Below are 21,182 nucleotides of genomic sequence, written 5' to 3'. Positions count from 1 at the left end.
CTAGAACAGAGCCCTGGGGGACACCAGTGGTGAGAGCACGTGGTGCGGAGACAGATTCTCGCCACGCCACCTGGTAGGAGCGACCTGTCAGGTAGGACGCAATCCAAGCGTGGGCCGCGCCGGAGATGCCCAGCTCGGAGAGGGTGGAGAGGAGGATCTGATGGTTCACAGTATCAAAGGCAGCCGATAGGTCTAGAAGGATGAGAGCAGAGGAGAGAGAGTTAGCTTTAGCAGTGCGGAGCGCCTCCGTGACACAGAGAAGAGCAGTCTCAGTTGAATGACTAGTCTTGAAACCTGACTGATTTGGATCAAGAAGGTCATTCTGAGAGAGATAGCAGGAGAGCTGGCCAAGGACGGCACGTTCAAGAGTTTTGGAGAGAAAAGAAAGAAGGGATACTGGTCTGTAGTTGTTGACATCGGAGGGATCGAGTGTAGGTTTTTTCAGAAGGGGTGCAACTCTCGCTCTCTTGAAGACGGAAGGGACGTAGCCAGCGGTCAAGGATGAGTTGATGAGCGAGATGAGGTAAGGGAGAAGGTCTCCGGAAATGGTCTGGAGAAGAGAGGAGGGGATAGGGTCAAGCGGGCAGGTTGTTGGGCGGCCGGCCGTCACAAGACGCAAGATTTCATCTGGAGAGAGAGGGGAGAAAGAGGTCAAAGCACAGGGTAGGGCAGTGTGAGCAGAACCAGCGGTGTCGTTTGACTTAGCAAACGAGGATCGGATGTCGTCGACCTTCTTTTCAAAATGGTTGACGAAGTCATCAGCAGAGAGGGAGGAGAGGGGAGGAGGGGGAGGAGGATTCAGGAGGGAGGAGAAGGTGGCAAAGAGCTTCCTAGGGTTAGAGGCAGATGCTTGGAATTTAGAGTGGTAGAAATTGGCTTTAGCAGCAGAGACAGAAGAGGAGAATGTAGAGAGGAGGGAGTGAAAGGATGCCAGGTCCGCAGGGAGGCGAGTTTTCCTCCATTTCCGCTCGGCTGCCCGGAGCCCTGTTCTGTGAGCTCGCAATGAGTCGTCGAGCCACGGAGCAGGAGGGGAGGACCGAGCCGGCCTGGAGGATAGGGGACATAGAGAGTCAAAGGATGCAGAAAGGGAGGAGAGGAGGGTTGAGGAGGCAGAATCAGGAGATAGGTTGGAGAAGGTTTGAGCAGAGGGAAGAGATGATAGGATGGAAGAGGAGAGAGTAGCGGGGGAGAGAGAGCGAAGGTTGGGACGGCGCGATACCATCCGAGTAGGGGCAGTGTGGGAAGTGTTGGATGAGAGCGAGAGGGAAAAGGATACAAGGTAGTGGTCGGAGACTTGGAGGGGAGTTGCAATGAGATTAGTGGAAGAACAGCATCTAGTAAAGATGAGGTCAAGCGTATTGCCTGCCTTGTGAGTAGGGGGGGAAGGTGAGAGGGTGAGGTCAAAAGAGGAGAGGAGTGGAAAGAAGGAGGCAGAGAGGAATGAGTCAAAGGTAGACATGGGGAGGTTAACCTGTCTAGGATCAGCGTGGCGCTAGCGGCACACCCCCCCCCCCCCCACTGAAAAACCAGTGCCGCGAAATTCAAAAAAAATATTTTTTTAAAATATTTAACTTTCACACATTAAAGTCCAATACAGCTAATGAAAGACACAGATCTTGTGAATCCAGTCAACATTTCCGATTTTTAAAATGTTTTACAGGGAAGACACAATATGTAAAGATGTACATCTATTACCTAAAAACACATTAGCATAATCCACCATCTTTTATTTGTCCACCAACACCAGTAGCCATCACCAATTCGGCTAAACTAAGATATTTATAGCCCCTAACCAACAAAAAAACTCATTAGATGACAGTCTGATAACATATTTATGGTATGGGATAGGTTTTGTTAGAAAAAAGTGCATATTTCAGGTAGATGGCATAGTTTACAATTGCACCCACCATCACAAATGGACTAGAATAATTACAATGAGCAACGTGTGTACCTAACTACTAATCATCAAACATTTCGTAAAAATACACAGCATACACGAATCGAAAGACACAGATCCTGTGAATACAGACAATATTTCAGATTTTCTAAGTGTCTTACAGCGAAAACACAATAAATCGTTATATTAGCTTAGCACATAGCAATTAGCAGCCCAGCATTGATTCTAGCCAAAGTGAGCGATAAAAGTCAACATCGCCAAAAGATATTAATTTTTTCACTAACCTTCTCAGAATTCTTCCGATGACACTCCTGTAACATCACATTACAACATGCATATACAGTTTGATCGAAAATGTTTATATTTAGCCACCAAAATCATGGTTAGACAATGTGAAATGTAGCTCAGCTGGTCAGAAAATGTCCTTGCGCCACTTAGACAGTGATCTACTCTTATACATAAATACTCATAAACGTGACTAAAAAATATAGGGTGGACAGGGATTGATAGACAATTTAATTCTTAATACAATTGCGTTATTACATTTTTTAATTTATCCTTACTTTTCAATACAGTTTGCGCCAAGCGAAGCTACGTCAAAAAAGATGGCGTCCTAAGCCACTAAAATGTTTCGACAGAAACACGATTTATCATAATAAAAATGTCCTACCTTGAGCTGTTCTTCCATCAGTATCTTGGGCAAAGGATCCTTTCTTGGGAGAAATCGTATTTTGGTGGAAAGCTGTCCTCTTGCCATGTGGAAATGTCAACTGCGTTCGGGATGAACTGAAAAGCGTGCCCAACTTTTCACATCGTTGCAAAAATAAATGTCCCAAAATCGCACTAAACGGATATAAATTGCTATAAAACGCTTTAAATTAACTACCTTATGATGTTTTTAACTCCTATAACGAGTGAAAAGATGACCGGAGAAATATAACAGGCTAAACTAACGCTTGGAACAGGTGCGCGCCGGTGTCCTCTAGGCTCATGACGCAGCTCCCAAAGAATGACTAGCTTCAGGGTTTTTTCATTTGTAGGGCCTGTGAACGCGCAATCGACCCCGTTGGAATCGTCATCACGTAAAGGCATCCAGGGGAAGACGTAAGAAGTGTCCGTATAGTCATAGCAACGACAGTGCCCTTTTAAATGACTTCAGAAGAGTGGCCAACATTTCTCAAATCTGACTCCATGTCAGGGAAATTGCTGTAGAATGGGCTCTGTTCCACTTAGAGACAAAATTTCAACTCCTATAGAAACTATAGACTGTTTTCTATCCAATAATAATAATAATATGCATATTGTACGATCAAGGATTTTGTGGGAAGCCGTTTAAAAAATTAGCCAAATTAGCATAAATAGTCTAAACAGCGCCCCCATCCCCAACAGGTTAAAGTCACCCAGAACTGTGAGAGGTGAGCCATCCTCAGGAAAGGAACTTATCAGGGCGTCAAGCTCATTGATGAACTCTCCAAGGGAACCTGGAGGGCGATAAATGATAAGGATGTTAAGCTTGAAAGGGCTGGTAACTGTGACAGCATGGAATTCAAAGGAGGCGATAGACAGATGGGTCAGGGGAGAAAGAGAGAATGTCCACTTGGGAGAGATGAGGATCCCAGTGCCACCACCCCGCTGACCAGAAGTTCTCGGGGTGTGCGAGAACACGTGGGCAGACGAGGAGAGAGCAGTAGGAGTAGCAGTGTTATCAGTGGTAATCCATGTTTCCGTCAGTGCCAAGAAGTCGAGGGACTGGAGGGAAGCATAGGCTGAGATGAACTCTGCCTTGTTGGCCGCAGATCGGCAGTTCCAGAGGCTGCCTGAGACCTGGAACTCCACGTGGGTCGTGCGCGCTGGGACCACCAGGTTAGAGTAGCAGCGGCCACGCGGTGTGAAGCGTTTGTATGGTCTGTGCAGAGAGGAGAGAACAGGGATAGACAGACACATAGTTGACAGGCTACAGAAGAGGCTACGCTAATGCAAAGGAGATTGGAATGACAAGTGGACTACACGTCTCGAATGTTCAGAAAGTTAAGCTTACGTTGCAAAAAATCTTATTGACTAAAATGATATAGTACTGCTGGCTGGTGAAATAGGCTAGCTAGCAGTGGCTGCGTTGTTGACTTTGTTTGAAAGTGTAGCTGGCTAGGTAACCTCTAACTGGCTAGGTAACCTCGACAATTACTCTAGACTACACAATTATCTTGGATACAAAGACGGCTATGTAGCCAGCTAAGATCAAACAAATCAAACTGTTGTACTGTAATGAAATGAAATGTTATACTACCTGTGGAGCAAAGCGGAATGCAACTACTCGCTCCAACCCGGAAGTGCGTATCGTAGAGGGAGAGGCAATAGAAGTGTTGTTTCTTGTATTATTGTCTTTTGTGTCTTTAGAGGACTGCTTCACCTTAATGTCCCTTTTCCCCCCTTTCCCTTTTCTTCTGTCCTTATTTTGTCCCACTTTGTCCCTTCTTTGTCCCTTCTTCTCTTCTGCCAACTAGACACTCCTTGTTAGCTAGCTAGCTTCTTCCAGGAATGTCCCTAGCAACTGCCTAGCAACAGGTAAACAACTTAGCTAGCTAAGAAAACGATATAATTTTATGAAAAAATTGTTACTTTTTCAAAAGCCTTTCTTCTTTGTTTGCTGCTTGTTTGGTCTCCTATTCAGTTTGCAGTTTTCTTTTGAATTTTTTCGATGTACTTTACTCTAAAAAAACATTTAAATTTCAATATTTGTAGGAGCTCATCTTTTCAGCTGCTGCTGCTTAATTTGGAACTCCGGAACCTTTACATAGATGTTTTATATTGTGTTATTGACTGTGCATTTGTTTATGTGTAACTCTGCGTTGTTATTTTTGTCGCACTGCTTTGCGTTATCTTGGCCAGGTCGCAGTTGTAAATGAGAATTTGTTCTCAATTGGCCTACCTGGTTAAATAAAGGTGAAATATATATATCTTTTTTTTTAAACACCCAGAATAACACAAACACACACACACACAACACACACAGAATAGCACACACACACACACAGAATAGCACACACACACACACAATAGCACACACACACACACACACAATAGCACACACACACACACACACAATAGCACACACACACACACACACACACACACACACACACACACACACACACACACACACACACACACACACACACACACACACACACACACACACACAGAGCAACACATTATAACACACACACACACAGACACAATAAAACACACACACACACACACACACACACAATAAAACACTTAAACACATACACTCAGCTGCCATACTTCTGTGTGAAGAGGTACAATCTGCCACACGTCTCTCAGACGACTGCATGGGGAGGCCTAATCAGGATCTAGTGTTCAGAGAGCTGTGGGTGTCTACCCTCTGAACCTCGACATTCCTCCTATCATCCATGCAGCGGTCTGGCATCCTCACACAACCCCACTGTTCCTCTCCTCCCCTACCTGTCATCTCGACATTCCTCCCATCATCCATGCAGCGGTCTGGCATCCTCACACAACCACACTGTTCCTCTCCTCCCCTACCTGTCATCTCGACATTCCTCCCATCATCCATGCAGCGGTCTGGCATCCTCACACAACCCCACTGTTCTTCTCCTCCCCTACCTGTCATCTCGACATTCCTCCCATCATCCATGCAGCGGTCTGGCATCCTCACACAACCCCACTGTTCCTCTCCTCCCCTACCTGTCATCTCGACATTCCTCCCATCATCCATGCAGCGGTCTGGCATCCTCACACAACCCCACTGTTCCTCTCCTCCCCTACCTGTCATCTCGCCAATTCCAGTCAGTTGAATTGGACATGGAGCTTCTCCATTACTGTTTTCAATGAATTTCATATTAAAGTCACCAAAGCTTGTGCAGCAAGCAAACAGTTTTGAACAGTGGTCCAAAGTGATGGGATTGAAGCAATGTTTTGAAAAGAAACAGAAACAGAATGACAGGAACCCTTCTGGATGAAGAGCATCTCTAAGTATTGCAAAGTGTTGATTAAAGTTTCATAGAGACGTATCCGCTATCCACTCACAGCCTATATTATTATAACTGTCATTGTAATTGAGGAAGTGAATGATAAATAGCTAGGTCATATGTGTTTTAATTCAATCTCTCTCCTCTAGCGGTAATATGGGCCATCTTTACATCTCATATTAAAGCCATTCATATCAGTTCCAAGGCCTCAATCCTAATAAAAGGCTAGATTTAATCACAGCACCGGCTCAACGCTGTCACACACATTACAAATTGGAACGGGAGGAGATACTGAGATACATCCACCGGATGTGTACCAAACTCACTAAAAGTGGCAGTAATAAAGCCTCTCTTGAAAAAGCCAAACCTTGACCCGGAAAATATAAAAAACTATCGGCCGATATCGAATCTTCCATTCCTCTCAAAAAATTTAGAAAAAGCTGTTGCGCAGCAACTCACTGCCTTCCTGAAGACAAACAATGTATACGAAATGCTTCAGTCTGGTTGTAGACCCCATCATAGCACTGAGACTGCAATTGTGAAGGTGGTAAATGACCTTTTAATGGCGTCAGACCGAGGCTCTGCATCTGTCCTCGTGCTACGAGACCTTAGTGCTGCCTTTGACACCATCAATCACCACATTCTTTTGGAGAGACTGGAAACCCAAATTGGTCTACACGGACAAGTTCTGGCCTGGTTTAGATCTTATCTGTCGGAAAGATATCAGTTTGTCTCTGTGAATGGTTTGTCCTCTGACAAATCAACTGTACATTTCGGTGTTCCTCAAGGTTCCGTTTTAGGACCACTATTGTTTTCACTATATATTTTACCTCTTGGGGATGTTATTCGAAAACATAATGTTAACTTTCACTGCTATGCGGATGACACACAGCTGTACATTTCAATGAAACATGGTGAAGCCCCAAAATTGCCCTCGCTAGAAGCCTGTGTTTCAGACATAAGGAAGTGGATGGCTGAAAACTTTCTACTATTAAACTCGGACAAAACAGAGATGCTTGTTCTAGGTCCCAAGAAACAAAGAGATCTTCTGTTAAATCTGACAATTAATCTTGATGGTTGTAAAGTCGTCTCAAAATAAAACTGTGAAGGACCTCGGCGTTACTCTTGACCCTGATCTCTCTTTTGACGAACATATCAAGACTGTTTCAAGGACAGCTTTTTTCCATCTACGTAACATTGCAAAAATCAGACATTTTCTGTCCAAAAATGATGCAGAAAAATTAATCCATGCATTTGTTACTTCTAGGTTAGACTACTGCAATGCTCTACTTTCCAGCTACCCGGATAAAGCACTAAATAAACTTCAATTAGTGCTAAATACGGCTGCTAGAATCCTGACTAGAACCAAGAAATTTGATCATATTACTCCAGTGCTAGCTTCCCTACACTGGCTTCCTGTTAAGGCAAGGGCTGATTTCAAGGTTTTACTGTTAACCTATAAAGCGTTACATGGGCTTGCTCCTACCTATCTTTCTGAGTTGGTCCTGCCGTACATACCTACATGTACGCTACGGTCACAAGACGCAGGCCTCCTAATTGTCCCTAGAATTTCTAAGCAAACAGCTGGAGGCAGGGCATTCTCCTATAGATCTCCATTTTTATGGAACGGTCTGCCTACCCATGTGAGAGACGCAGACTCGGTCTCAACCTTTAAGTCTTTACTGAAGACTTATCTCTTCAGTAGGTCATATGATTGAGTGTAGTCTGGCCCAGGAGTGTGAAGGTGAACGGAAAGGCTCTGGAGCAACGAACCGCCCTTGCTGTCTCTGCCGGGCCGGTTCCCCTCTCTCCACTGGGATTCTCTACCTCTAACCCTATTACAGGGGCTGAGTCACTGGCTTACTGGTGCTCTTTCATGCCGTCCCTAGGAGGGGTGCGTCACTTGAGTGGGTTGAGTTACTGACGTGATCTTCCTGTCTGGGTTGGCGCCCCCCCTTTGTGGGCTATACTCGGCCTTGTCGGTGGTGGTTGTTGGTGGTTGGTGGTTGGTGGTTGAAGATATCCCTCTAGTGTGCGGGGGCTGTGCTTTGGCAAAGTGGGTGGGGTTATATCCTTCCTGTTTGGCCCTGTCCGGGGTATCATCGGATGGGGCCACAGTGTCTCCTGACCCCTCCTGTCTCAGCCTCCAGTATTTATGCTGCAGTAGTTTATGTGTCGGGGGGCTAGGGTCAGTTGGTTATATCTGGAGTACTTCTCCTGTCTTATCCAGTGTCCTGTGTGAATTTAAGTATGCTCACTCTAATTCTCTCCTTCTCTCTTTCTTTCTCTCTCTCGGAGAACCTGAGCCCTAGGACCATACGTCAGGACTACCGGGCATGATGACTCCTTGCTGTCCCCTGTCCACCTGGCCTTGCTGCTGTTCCCGTTTCAACTGTTCTGCCTGCGGTTATGGAACCCCTACCTGTCCCAGACATGCTGCTTTCAACTCTTAATGATCGGCTATGAAAAGCCAACTGACATTTATTCCTGATTATTATTTGATTATGCTTGTCATTTATGAACATTTTGAAAATCTTGGCTCTCTCTAATTCTCTCCTTCTCTCTTTCTTTCTCTCTCTCGGAGGACCTGAGCCCAAGGACCATACGTCAGGACTACCGGTCATGATGACTCCTTGCTGTCCCCAGTCCACCTGGCCTTGCTGCTATTCCAGTGTCAACTGTTCTGCCTGCGGTTATGGAACCCCTACCTGTCCCAGACCTGCTGTTTTCAACTCTTAATGATCGGCTATGAAAAGCCAACTGACATTTATTCCTGATTATTATTTGACCATGCTTGTCACTTATGAACATTTTGAACATCTTGGCCATGTTCTGTTATAATCTCCACCCAGCACAGCCAGAAGAGGACTGGCCACCCCCCATAGCCTGGTTCCTCACTAGGTTTCTTCCTAGGTTTTGGCCTTTCTAGGGAGTTTTTCCTAGCCACCGTGCTTCTACACCTGCATTGCTTGCTGTTTGGGGTTTTAGGCTGGGTTTCTGTACAGCACTTCGAGATATTAGCTGATGTATGAAGGGCTATATAAAATAAACTTGATTTGATTTGATACTGTAGGTTTTTGTAATTTTATGGCTAAATTCATGCAATTCTACTCATTTTGAGACAGGTCGGAGAGGAAATGTGCTGTTTTACAGCTCATTTCCTAAATTCTACACATTTTGCCATAGGGTGGAGAGAAATGTTTGAAGTTTGTAATATGATGTCTGAGTAAGACTGACTAACAAAATCAATGGGAGCACCCGGTCAGTAATTCCACTATGATAACAAGTTTAGTTAGCTGGCCGCTAGACTAACTTACCATATAAAATGTTAGCTGACGTGGATAATTGAGTGACTATCAGTGTGAAAAACTGTTGATGCACAACCAAGTTTCAAAATGTCACCTTGTGTATTCTACTATTCCAACTCTCAACAGTAAGTTGAGACCCCGACTGAGTTTCGCCAGTTGCCCATGCCTGTCCTAGAGAGAACATAGAACAAGACAGAGAGCAATAGGGGTCTAAAACTAGCATGAAGAACTTTGCGGACAAGCAAACAAATGGGGTGCAGCCATTTTAGAAATGGCATACAAAGAGCAATAGAGAAGCAGACAGACAGAGGGATGGAGACCACTGGGTCAGTGTTATAGACTACCTGCTGAAATAGAGAAGCAGACAGACAGAGGGGTGGAGACCACTGGGTCAGTGTTATAGACTACCTGCTGAAATAGAGAAGCAGACAGACAGAGGGATGGAGACCACTGAGTCAGTGTTATAGACTACCTGTTGAAATAGAGAAGCAGACAGACAGAGGGGTGGAGACCACTGGGTCAGTGTTATAGACTACCTGCTGAAATAGAGAAGCAGACAGACAGAGGGGTGGAGACCACTGGGTCAGTGTTATAGACTACCTGCTGAAATAGAGAAGCAGACAGACAGAGGGGTGGAGACCACTGGGTCAGTGTTATAGACTACCTGCTGAAATAGAGAAGCAGACAGACAGAGGGGTGGAGACCACTGGGTCAGTGTTATAGACTACCTGCTGAAATAGAGAAGCAGACAGACAGAGGGATGGAGACCACTGGGTCAGTCTCATATCCAATCAGCATGACATCCTGTTCTTCCTCCAATCACGATCCTAAATCCCCCAAGAAACCTCCAGTCAGCATGACATCCTGCTCTTCCTCCAATCACGATCCTAAATCCCCCAAGATACCTCCAGTCAGCATGACATCCTGCTCTTCCTCCAATCACGATCCTAAATCCCCCAAGATACCTCCAATCAGCATGACATTCTGCTCTTCCTCTATGTGTGTAGATTACTTTTTCCCTGTTGATGTTCCACCTCGGATAAAACATCTTGTGTCAAAATGAAACAAGCTGTAAGAACCAATCAAATAATATATTGCGTTTTCTTAATTATGAGTCTGAAATATTGTTCAATCATGGTAAGATGTGAGAATCTGAGATGTTGGTGAAATGTTTGTTGGTCGTTCACCATCACTCGTCAGTTCATCTGTTAAACCTACAACAAACACATTTGATGTCATGTTTTCTGGTTTGTCGTGAAGATTGAAGCTGAGAGGCATATCTGGAGTTTGATCACCCACCTCCCCTCGTCGTGCCGGGCCTTCCTCAGATCCGAGCCAGGAGTTTACTGTACGACAGAGATAAAAGGAGTTTGATCTCCCACCTCCCCTCGTCATGCCGGGCCTTCCTCAGATCCGAGCCAGGAGTTTCCTGTACAACAGAGATAAAAGGAGTTTGATCACCCACCTCCCCTCGTCATGCCGGGCCTTCCTCAGATCCGAGCCAGGAGTTTACTGTACAACAGAGATAAAAGGAGTTTGATCTCCCACCTCCCCTCGTCGTGCCGGGCCTTCCTCAGATCCGAGCCAGGAGTTTACTGTACAACAGAGATAAAAGGAGTTTGATCTCCCACCTCCCCTCGTCGTGCCGGGCCTTCCTCAGATCCGAGCCAGGAGTTTACTGTACAACAGAGATAAAAGGAGTTTGATCTCCCACCTCCCCTCGTCGTGCCGGGCCTTCCTCAGATCCGAGCCAGGAGTTTACTGTACAACAGAGATAAAAGGAGTTTGATCTCCCACCTCCCCTCGTCATGCCGGGCCTTCCTCAGATCCGAGCCAGGGGTTTACTGTACAATAGAGATAAAAGGAGTTTGATCACCCACCTCCCCTCGTCATGCCGGGCCTTCCTCAGATCCGAGCCAGGAGTTTACTGTACAACAGAGATAAAAGGAGTTTGATCTCCCACCTCCCCTCGTCGTGCCGGGCCTTCCTCAGATCCGAGCCAGGAGTTTACTGTACAACAGAGATAAAAGGAGTTTGATCTCCCACCTCCCCTCGTCGTGCCGGGCCTTCCTCAGATCCGAGCCAGGAGTTTACTGTACAACAGAGATAAAAGGAGTTTGATCTCCCACCTCCCCTCGTCATGCCGGGCCTTCCTCAGATCCGAGCCAGGGGTTTACTGTACAATAGAGATAAAAGGAGTTTGATCACCCACCTCCCCTCGTCATGCCGGGCCTTCCTCAGATCCGAGCCAGGAGTTTACTGTACAATAGAGATAAAAGGAGTTTGATCTCCCACCTCCCCTCGTCGTGCCGGGCCTTCCTCAGATCCGAGCCAGTAGTTTACTGTACAACAGAGATAAAAGGAGTTTGATCACCCACCTCCCCTCGTCGTGCCGGGCCTTCCTCAGATCCGAGCCAGTAGTTTACTGTACAACAGAGATATAAAGAGAATCCATACTGGCATGCGGGGAGAAGCTTCTCTCTTTTCACTGTATCTCTGTTTTTCCTACAGCTTCTAGTAGCTAGACTATGACTTGAGGACTTCTTGTATATTTCATGTCCTTAAAAGTTCACATCAAAGGCTGGTGCTCAAACTCTGGATTTTCATAAATGCTTTATTGTCAAGCAAAAGGCTGTCTGTAGTAGAGACATCTAAAAGGATGTTAGAGGACCAGGCAATGACTGTCTTCAGAAGTCATTTACTTTTAATGGCCAATATTCATACAGTCTGTGCAGTTCCTTGGAGAGATAAGAGGTTATGCTAATAGTATTACTATTGATGTTGGAGAGGAAAGGCCCGTACAGAAATCAGGCCTGTCTTCAGCCCAGGGGCAAGAGTAGCTATGCACACCCAGCTTAATCAATACCACCTCTTATTGACGCCATTATTCTATATGTGTCTGAAATGGGAATTATATGAGATGAGAAAGAACAATAACTGTCTACCTGGTTGTCATCAAACAGTCAATAGTCTCTAATGAGTTTGCAGAGAACAGTAATCCCATTTCTGGAGAATTACAGAGCTACGAAGCATAATTAATGGTTATGTCATGTTTATGATGTGTCATGTATGCTTTATGAACATACAGACAGGTAACATAAATAATTTCCATATTTATACAATTGTTAAGATATTTTTGGTCTCCATATCTTGGAGCAGATTTTGATGAACCACACAATGAAAACATCAGCTTGATGATCAAGACTAATATGGTGTTACTATGGGAACTCCTGGGAGTTTCCTGGTTCACATGAAAAAGCAAAAAACAAACCCATGCAGTGTGGAGATGAAAGGTTGGAATATACACACATACACACACACACACACACACACACACACAGAGAACATATTCATCTGATAGATCAAATAGGGAAATCGGAAACCTAGGCAGTTGCACAACTGAATGCATTCAACCTGAAATAGGTGAGCGGCTGCTCTTGTGTGTAACAAACCACTCCCCTCCTTATTATCCCTACTGCGTTAGAAGTTCAAAACTGGGATAGAGAGTGTCGGCTAATGCATGTTTTTGTCACACCCTGATCTGTTTCACATGTCTTTGTGATTGTCTCCAACCCCCTCCAGGTGTCTTTTCCATTATCCCCTGTGTATTTATACCTGTGTTCTCTGTTTGTCTGTTGCCAGTTTAAGTCAACCAGTGTTTTGTTCTCAGCTCCTGCTTTTCCCAGTCTCTCTTTTTCTCACCCTCCTGGTTTTGACCCTTGGCTGTCCTGACTCTGAGCCCGCCTGCCTCACCACTCTGCCTGACCCTGACCCTGAGCCTGCCTGCCGTCCGGTACAGTTGCCTCACCTCTGGTTTACTGACCCCTGCCTGCGTTGACCTGTCTTTTGCCTGGGTCTTACCTTCATACCTGATAGTTTTCATGTTCATTTGGATAGGGTATGTAATAGCCTATCTGTCCAATCAAGGTGCACACAACTGAACATCACGCATTTGAATGTTTGAATGCAGCTGCATGAACTTCTAACGTTGCTGCATGGGATTTGTCGGATTATAAAGTCATATGGTTTTGTTGCATTAAATTGTCATGCCAAGCTAACGAAATGAGCCGCTTGTGGATTTTGGACCGCTCTAACGCCGTTCCCCCTCTGACACCGCCAAAACAACCACTATGTTGATCTGATAGAATATAGCCCAAAATCTATGCACTAATATTCAATATTGATTTAATTGAATTGCTTGTTCTTCTAGATGGAAATGACAGGAAAAAAAAAAAAAACTATCATGAAGTAAATGTCTGTCATCTCTGTTGATCTACTAGGTCACCAACCCTGGTCTATCATGAAGTAAATGTCTGTCATCTCTGTTGATCTACTAGGTCACCAACCCTGGTCTATCATGAAGTAAATGTCTGTCATCTCTGTTGATCTACTAGGTCACCAACCCTGGTCTAAGATGAAGTAAATGTCTGTCATCTCTGTTGATCTACTAGGTCATCAACCCTGGTCTATCATGAAGTAAATGTCTGTCATCTCTGTTGATCTACTAGGTCATCAACCCTGGTCCTGGAGAGCAACAAGATGTGCTCTTTCTGAAATGCTTGGATAGGCAACATGATCGCAGGTTGGTGAGTGTCAGACATGTTTTTCACCGGGCTCCCTCTCTGGCTCCCTCTCTGGCTCCCTGAAGCTGCTCCTCGTAGTACAGTAGTTGGTCCACTTCAAAGCCATCACTGGGCCTCTCCACCAGGCTGCTTAGGGCCTGTCTGATGCTCCCCTCATCCTCCTGCCTCTCCCTGGCTCCCTTCAGGTAGTTATACACCCTCTGGAAGACAGTTAGACCCAGCCGACGGGACACTGACCTGGGACAGACACAGGGAAAGAAACCGGGTGTCAACTCTGTCAACTAATCACACTCAACATTTGCATGGTGTGCACTGCGGGCAACCTCAAGCAAATCTTCAACAGAACCAGGACGATTGTTGCTAAAGCAGGTGAACAGACGTATCCAGCCAGAATAACAGCGCTCAGATTTGACATTTTAGTCATTTAGCAGACACTCTTATCCAGAACGGCTTATAGTACTGAGTGCATACATTTTTCCTACTGGTCCCCCATGGAATTTACCCACAACCCTGGCATTGCAAGCTCCATGCTCCATCAACAGAGCCATACAAGACCACAAATAGACCACTCTTGTACCCATTAGCAACAAGAGTAGTCCCTTTTTCCCTGTATGCTTTCACATACTGCATAATGGATGCTGTGAGAGATAGAGTATTACTATACCTGTCTGTCCAATAGAATGGAAAAACCATATTTCATCACATGGAGACATACAGTGTCACTAGCCAGTGCTAAGCTGCCTAAGTGCCTGTGTGTGCTGTCATCAGTGGGTGCTCCGTTGCCATGGAGCTGGCAGCAGGAAAGAGCAGGTGCATTGGGGCGGGCCTTGTGAATTTGACGAGGAAACTCCTTGTATCATATACCAAAGTCCACATCTTCCACTAGGAGACAACACAACTACAACAGTCCAACACATCAGACACTAAATGAACAGTTTCTAATGCCCAGAGCACATAGTACTCGATTGTCACGGGACAACTGTCAAGTCTCTATTGAGATCTGTTGAGATTCTCTGCATTGTTTTCTGGAGACGTCACAGCCAGAGAAATCGGACATTTAGAAAATACTTATTCATCTGATCGTTCCTGTCTTCCCTGGACGCCTTTTACCAGATACTATTTCTGGAGTTAATATTGTGACGTAAAGATGAATGTCTACTGTACTTTTGGTTTGTTCAGTTATCTGATAATGGTCCTATCGGGTCCATAAAGCTGGTGAAACCTCTCTCCCAGAGAAATGAACCATTAGGATCTCAGATTGGACTTTATGGATGTTCTGGGGTTGTGTGGGAGAGAGGAAAGCCCCGAAGCGTAATTCATTTTCACCTAAAAGTACCATCACATTTGGGGCTATATGGTATTTTGTCTATAGTGATCTTGGAGATGACCCTGAGGCCTCAGACAAAGCTTCAGACCAACAAAAATGTGTTTGGTTGGCCATAGTTGTATGATCAGAGTTTTCTGTCCATAGTTCAGTTGTGTGTTCATAGTTGTGTTCATTATTTATTATTTTAACAGGGAGTCCCATTAAGACCAAGGTCTCTTTCAGAAGGGAACCCTGCATCTTACAATTATACACAATTTATACACTAGAAAATACCCCAGAAAATACACCAGAAAATACAAAATAAACAGCTTTAAAAAGTTCAAGAGAACACAAAAATCAAAACACACTGAAGAAAAACAATCACATTCCTCAGCAGAGAGGTCCTCAATCAGCAGAGAGGTCCTCAATCAGCACCTGACCTGCCAGAATGACACCAGTACATCCTGTTGTAGGGAACTCTGAAGATTGTTCTTAATCCATGGGGTACGAAAAAAAGAGAAAAAAAACTTACGTCTGTAGCAACAGACGACATTCCAGAGTTAACCATCCTTCTTAACACCATAAGTGTCCTCATTAGGCTGAAGTTAAGTTTAGCAACAAATGTGTAATTAGGCTTTTTCTTTTTCTTAGAGAGAATATGCAGGCATAGCAAATGCTGTCTCATTTAACTTACCTCATTTACACTCACTGTATATATACTTTGTTTTCTTTAGTTATTTTGTATTATGACTGTATGTTTGTTTACTCCATGTGTAACTCTGTGTTGTTGTATGTGTCGAATTGCTATGCTTTATCTTGGCCAGGTCGCAGTTGCAAATGAGAACTTGTTCTCAACTAGCATACCTGGTTAAATAAAGGTGAAATTAAATTAAAAGTAAAAAATATTCTAAGTCAGCTCTGGCTTGAGGCTTCCTATGGAACGGATAGAAGATAGAAACAGCTAGGATTGTGAGAGGATTGATAGTCCTCTCTGAGGTATTGCTGCAGAGGCACAAGGGAGCCTAGTGAGTGTTAGTCTCTCTCTTTCACCCTCTCTCTCTCCCCTTCTCTCTCTTAACAAAAGTGTCTTGTATAGACTGAACTGGGCCTCTCTTTATATGATTTTTGGGGCAGGCATTCTGAGACACGGCAATGAGCAGGTGGACCAATTCCAAATCTTCCTCCAGTCAAGGTGAAGTGAGTGTCACCCTCTGGACGGTGACTATCCCTACGAGGCAGAACTTTCACTCTAGAGGTGGCAGCTACCACTGTGTCAGCAGGGTCTCCACTGTAAGACTGATGATAGGAGAGGAGCCATGCATATTGCGTACACACCAACACCCTGCATGAGTTGTCATACCCACAACTCATCTGATCATTTATGATTGATGGAACTTTATAATATAATTCATCTGATTGTTTACGATTGATGGAACTTTATATTGTAATTCCATTTTTGAGGCTCTGTGATAGCAGACATCTTTACTACAGAGTATATTATTTTTCTCCCTCATCTCCTTCTCCCTCTCTCTCCACTGCGCTCCTCCTCTTTCCACCATCTCCTTCTCCCACCATCTCCTTCTCCCTCTCTCCTCCTCGCTCCTCCTCTTTCCACCATCTCCTTCTCCCTCTCTCCTCTGCGCTCCTCCTCTTTCCACCATCTCCTTCTCCCTCTCTCTCCTCTGCACTCCTCCTCTTTCCACCATCTCCTTCTCCCTCTCTCCTCTGCGCTCCTCCTCTTTCCACCATCTCCTTCTCCCTCTCTCCTCTGCGCTCCTCCTCTTTCCACCATCTCCTTCTCCCTCTCTCTCCCCTGCACTCCTCCTCTTTCCACCATCTCCTTCTCCCTCTCTCCTCTGCGCTCCTCCTCTTTCCACCATCTCCTTCTCCCTCTCTCTCCTCTGCACTCCTCCTCTTTCCACCATCTCCTTCTCCCTCTCTCCTCCTCGCTCCTCCTCTTTCCACCATCTCCTCCTCTTTCCACCATCTCCTTCTCCCTCTCTCCTCTGCACTCCTCCTCTTTCCACCATCTCCTTCTCCCTCTCTCCTCTGCGCTCCTCCTCTTTCCACCATCTTCTTCTCCCTCTCTCTCCTTCGCGCTCCTCCTCTTTCCACCATCTCCTTCTCCCTCTCTCTCTCTCCTCCTCTTTCCACCATCTCCTTCTCCCTCTCTCTCTCTCCTCCTCTTTCCACCATCTCCTTCTCCCTCTCTCCTCTGCGCTCCTCCTCTTTCCACCATCTCCTTCTCCCTCTCTCCTCTGCGCTCCTCCTCTTTCCACCATCTCCTTCTCCCTCTCTCCTCTGCGCTCCTCCTCTTTCCACCATCTCCTTCTCTCCTCTGCGCTCCTCCTCTTTCCACCATCTCCTTCTCCCTCTCTCCACTGCCCTCCTCCTCTTTCCACCATCTCCTTCTCCCTCTCTCTCCTCCTCCCACCATCTCCTTCTCCCTCTCTCTCTCTCCTCCATCTCCTCCTCTTCAGTTGACCTTTACAGATTGAAGTCCCTACATTGAGACAGAACTGTGGCTCCTACATTTGTAAACCAGCGGGAACCCATTTCCTCTCTACAGAGATTTCCTCTCTCCATAGACAAAATGAAATATGCAAAATGTTGACTATGACTATGATGAATAACAAAAACCGGAGCCCAAATATTGAATGGTACAAAAATATTTGATCAATCAAAATTATTCTAAATAGCCTCATGAGGAGCTGGGGGGGTCTATGGATGAGCATGTTCACAGTACATGTTTATCAAATGTGGTACATGTCTGAAAGTGAACAGCCCTCAAAAAATGTACTAATGGTGTCTGTGCATGTGTTTATGAGAGCTGTCAGTGAATGATGCACACTCAATCAAACACTCTCTCTTTCTCTCCCGTTCTTTTGTTCTCGTTCTCTGTATCTTTCCTTCTCTCGCTCGCTCTCGTTCTCTCCCTCTTGTTCTCTCTCTCGTTCTCCCCTCTCGTTCTCTCTAACACACAGTAAGTGGCACTAATCAGCATCCCTCCTCCTCCTCCACCAAAACAAACCAACATAAACTCTTGCATCAGCATCAAAGCTTACCTCTCTATTCAGCAATCAAGAAATGGCCCCCTCCTGCAGCCCTTAACAACAGTAAGGGAAGTCCCCCCCCAATTGTACAAAATAACATGGCAACTTATTGGCACCGAGCGCAGCATATACACGATGGACAAGTACACTAGTTCTGGCCCGCTTTCATCCAAAGCTGATGGCAAATGCCATGCTGCAAACGAGCTGTGTAACACTCCAAAATTCCTATAGTGGGCGAGTGTGTTCTATCTAAATTTTTCATAGGCTTTATGTAACGCAAGTCAAAACCCAAGAGTAAAATTTTGAGATTTTGAAGGTTTTGCCAAAAACTTATCACCCCCTTAAAAAAGTGCTTTCTGGACCGTTTTTCGAAATTCTTTCGAGTTTTATGTCAATTACACATGTGTAAGAACTATATGAAAATACTTTTTTCAAATTTTATTAACATACTTTTTTTCGATTTTTTTTTTGAACTTAAGGTATATGTTTTGTGCATTTGGAATATGATTTCATAGGAAGTCAAAAGTCAAAAGTCAAAAATGTCAAAAATTTGCAAATGTAACGTGCATTCTCTTAAATACTTTAGAAATGCAAAAGTCAAAGTTCTGATGACCTCAGGATGGCCGGGCAGTGATAGTGGTTCCTCTCCATCGCTCGTTTTGTGAAATTTCATCATGTCGCTTTTTCCTCATGGTACCTCCCCGTTGAAACATATTGCAATTGTACAAAAGTCATCGAGCAAGTCAGTGTCCATCAGTCAAATAGATATTTTCAGACACCAAACTGATACCATCTGACTCCAAACTCACTTTTTCCAACTCCTTTCGATGCCAACTATAACATATTTCAGAGCAGGCCCAAAATTCACAGCGCTTTCTCTTTAAACCATAATAAAACAAATAATACATAGTTATGTTCTAGCTGCGGGTCCAATGTTCACATTATGTTTAGCCCTATGTGAGGCGACCTCGAATCCCAAGTTTCGGCTCGATAGGTCATTCGGTGTCCGAGCAAAACGCTAATTGGTGCTGAAAATCCACTGTTTTCCTTGCCTTGCTACGGGGTCCTTGAATGAGCAATCAAACAGGCTCGTTGGGGTCTGTCTCTATGGGCCGAGCCGGTTTCAACGCACCTAGTCTTGAGACTCTGGGACTTTTCTAAAGGTCGTCCGTTTCGTTGAGGTCAAATGAATTGAAAACATGGCAAATACACGAGGCTTTTTATCGATCCGAGAACCTTCTAGAGGCATATAATTCACTGTGCACAATCGACCTGAGGTCTAGAACAGGTATGTAAATTTTTTGAACTCTAGGTCTGACGGTTCTTTAAAAGTTGGAACAAAAGTAACTACTGCAGGCACTGTCTGCCTCTTAGCCCCTCAGAGTGTCCCTCCATCATTTCTGTGTGGGTGTGTATTTTTATTTTTTTGAAATCTGATGGGATGAATGACTGATTTACAGTTCAGGAAGGTTGTCTATTCACATATATGAAGTTTTGGAAAGATTTGACATTTTTAACCCTTTGAAACAGCCCATTTGACACCAATTATGGCACTTCCGGTTGGCACAGGAAGCTGAAAAAAAACACATATCATCACTGGAGTATGTTGTTACAGAATCCTGAGTTTTAAGTCTGTATGTTAAAAATTGACTGATTTACATAGGGTTGAATGCACTATTTCTCTCAAACTGCATGTTGGGTATGGCAAACACTTTTAGGGTGATTTAACCACTTCCGGTTGCTCCAGGAAGCTTAGAATCGACACAGGTAGACCTCATGGTGGCCTGATGGACTGACATCAAAGACAGGTCCATAAGACAATCATAACCCACATAGGCTTTAGGTTGAATTTAGAGGTGCAGTCAATGTATTCCAATGGGGAGACATTTCATTGATGTAAACACCTTCTTTTAACTGTGAAGGGTTAATGCCACAAGGTCAGGGTTAGGCTTGCACAGATCGGGAGGACCTTAAGAACACTCCTGAGGTGAAATTGTGTTTCTAACCTTAACGGTTCTCTCTCTGTGTCCCAAAAGCAAATGAAATTGACATTGAGGTCAAAAGGTCATTCGTGTCCGTTCTCTTGTAACGGTCGCTGCGCTCAGACCGAGCGAGCTACGGTCAAGCGGGGCATCTCGTTGAACTCGGCACGGCCTAGAGATAATAGTAATGCCATTTTGGGCTTTGTGTGTCTTTAAGCACCGTACTTTTTCACTCCATCCTTCCTTTTTGTGTGTGTGTTTTTGAGTGAGAGAGCTTTTCTTTGACATCTGTTGGGATAAATGACTGATTACAGTTCATGAGGGTTGTCTAATCACACAAGTGAAGTTTTGAAAAGATCTGACCTTATTACCCTTCGAACCTGACCCTGTGGCACCATTTTAAGGTACTTCCAGTTGACATAGGAAATGAAATTTAACACATACCCTCCTTGGCATAGGCTCTTATATAATATTGAGTTTTAAGTCTTTATGTTAAGAGCGGACTTATTTAAAGAGGGTTAAAGGAGTGTGTGTTATTTCATAAAATCATATAAAATCACAGGATTCTCGCAGAGCTTCGAGACCCACTTTAAAAATGTACGTCTGAACACAGTGCAACTGGATCTGTGATTTTTTTTTTTTTTTAAATCCTCTTTGTGAACATCACCAAACGGTCAATGTACGATTTCTCTTAAATTACGATAGATAAATGGCTGGTTCTTTTTTTCCTGACACCGTATGCTTATGTACTTTGACACGAAGCGGTCAAATTAGCACCCTACTTGCGTTGTTTTAACCCTTTAATCCCAGAAAAATGGCCATAACTCAAAAAGTGCCGAGGTCTCGACGCCATCTTGTTCGGGGCCAACTGCCCATTACTCCAAACCTACGCTCGCCGAGTTTCGTCTTCGAAATATTTTCAGTTTAGGAGAAAAGGCCGCGCTCGTTTGCCACGTGTTCGTGCGCCTGCAATATGATTTATTTTCCCTCTTGTGGGAATTTTCGAGAATGCAGAAAAAAGTAAAAAATTTGTCATTTTTATA

The 21,182-nt window shown here is 44.6% G+C and overlaps 1 protein-coding gene across 1 annotated transcript in view; it reads right to left on the bottom strand.

The window, feature by feature from the left end:
• Window positions 1-11,811: 11,811 nt before the first annotated feature.
• nek11 (NIMA-related kinase 11) overlaps window positions 11,812-21,182 on the bottom strand; it is a gene marked incomplete at its 5' end in the record, with an annotated part of 61,553 nt that continues 52,182 nt past the window's right edge. The window contains one exon of the mRNA XM_055924502.1: window positions 11,812-14,035. Within this exon, the coding sequence (XP_055780477.1) occupies window positions 13,822-14,035 (214 nt within the window). The remainder of the gene's footprint in view (window positions 14,036-21,182) is intronic.

The sequence above is a fragment of the Salvelinus fontinalis genome, chromosome 6 (assembly GCF_029448725.1).
Source record: "Salvelinus fontinalis isolate EN_2023a chromosome 6, ASM2944872v1, whole genome shotgun sequence".
NCBI lineage: Eukaryota > Metazoa > Chordata > Actinopteri > Salmoniformes > Salmonidae > Salvelinus > Salvelinus fontinalis.
The sequence above is the reverse complement of the archived record's forward strand: the minus strand, read 5'-3'. Positions and strand labels throughout refer to the sequence as shown.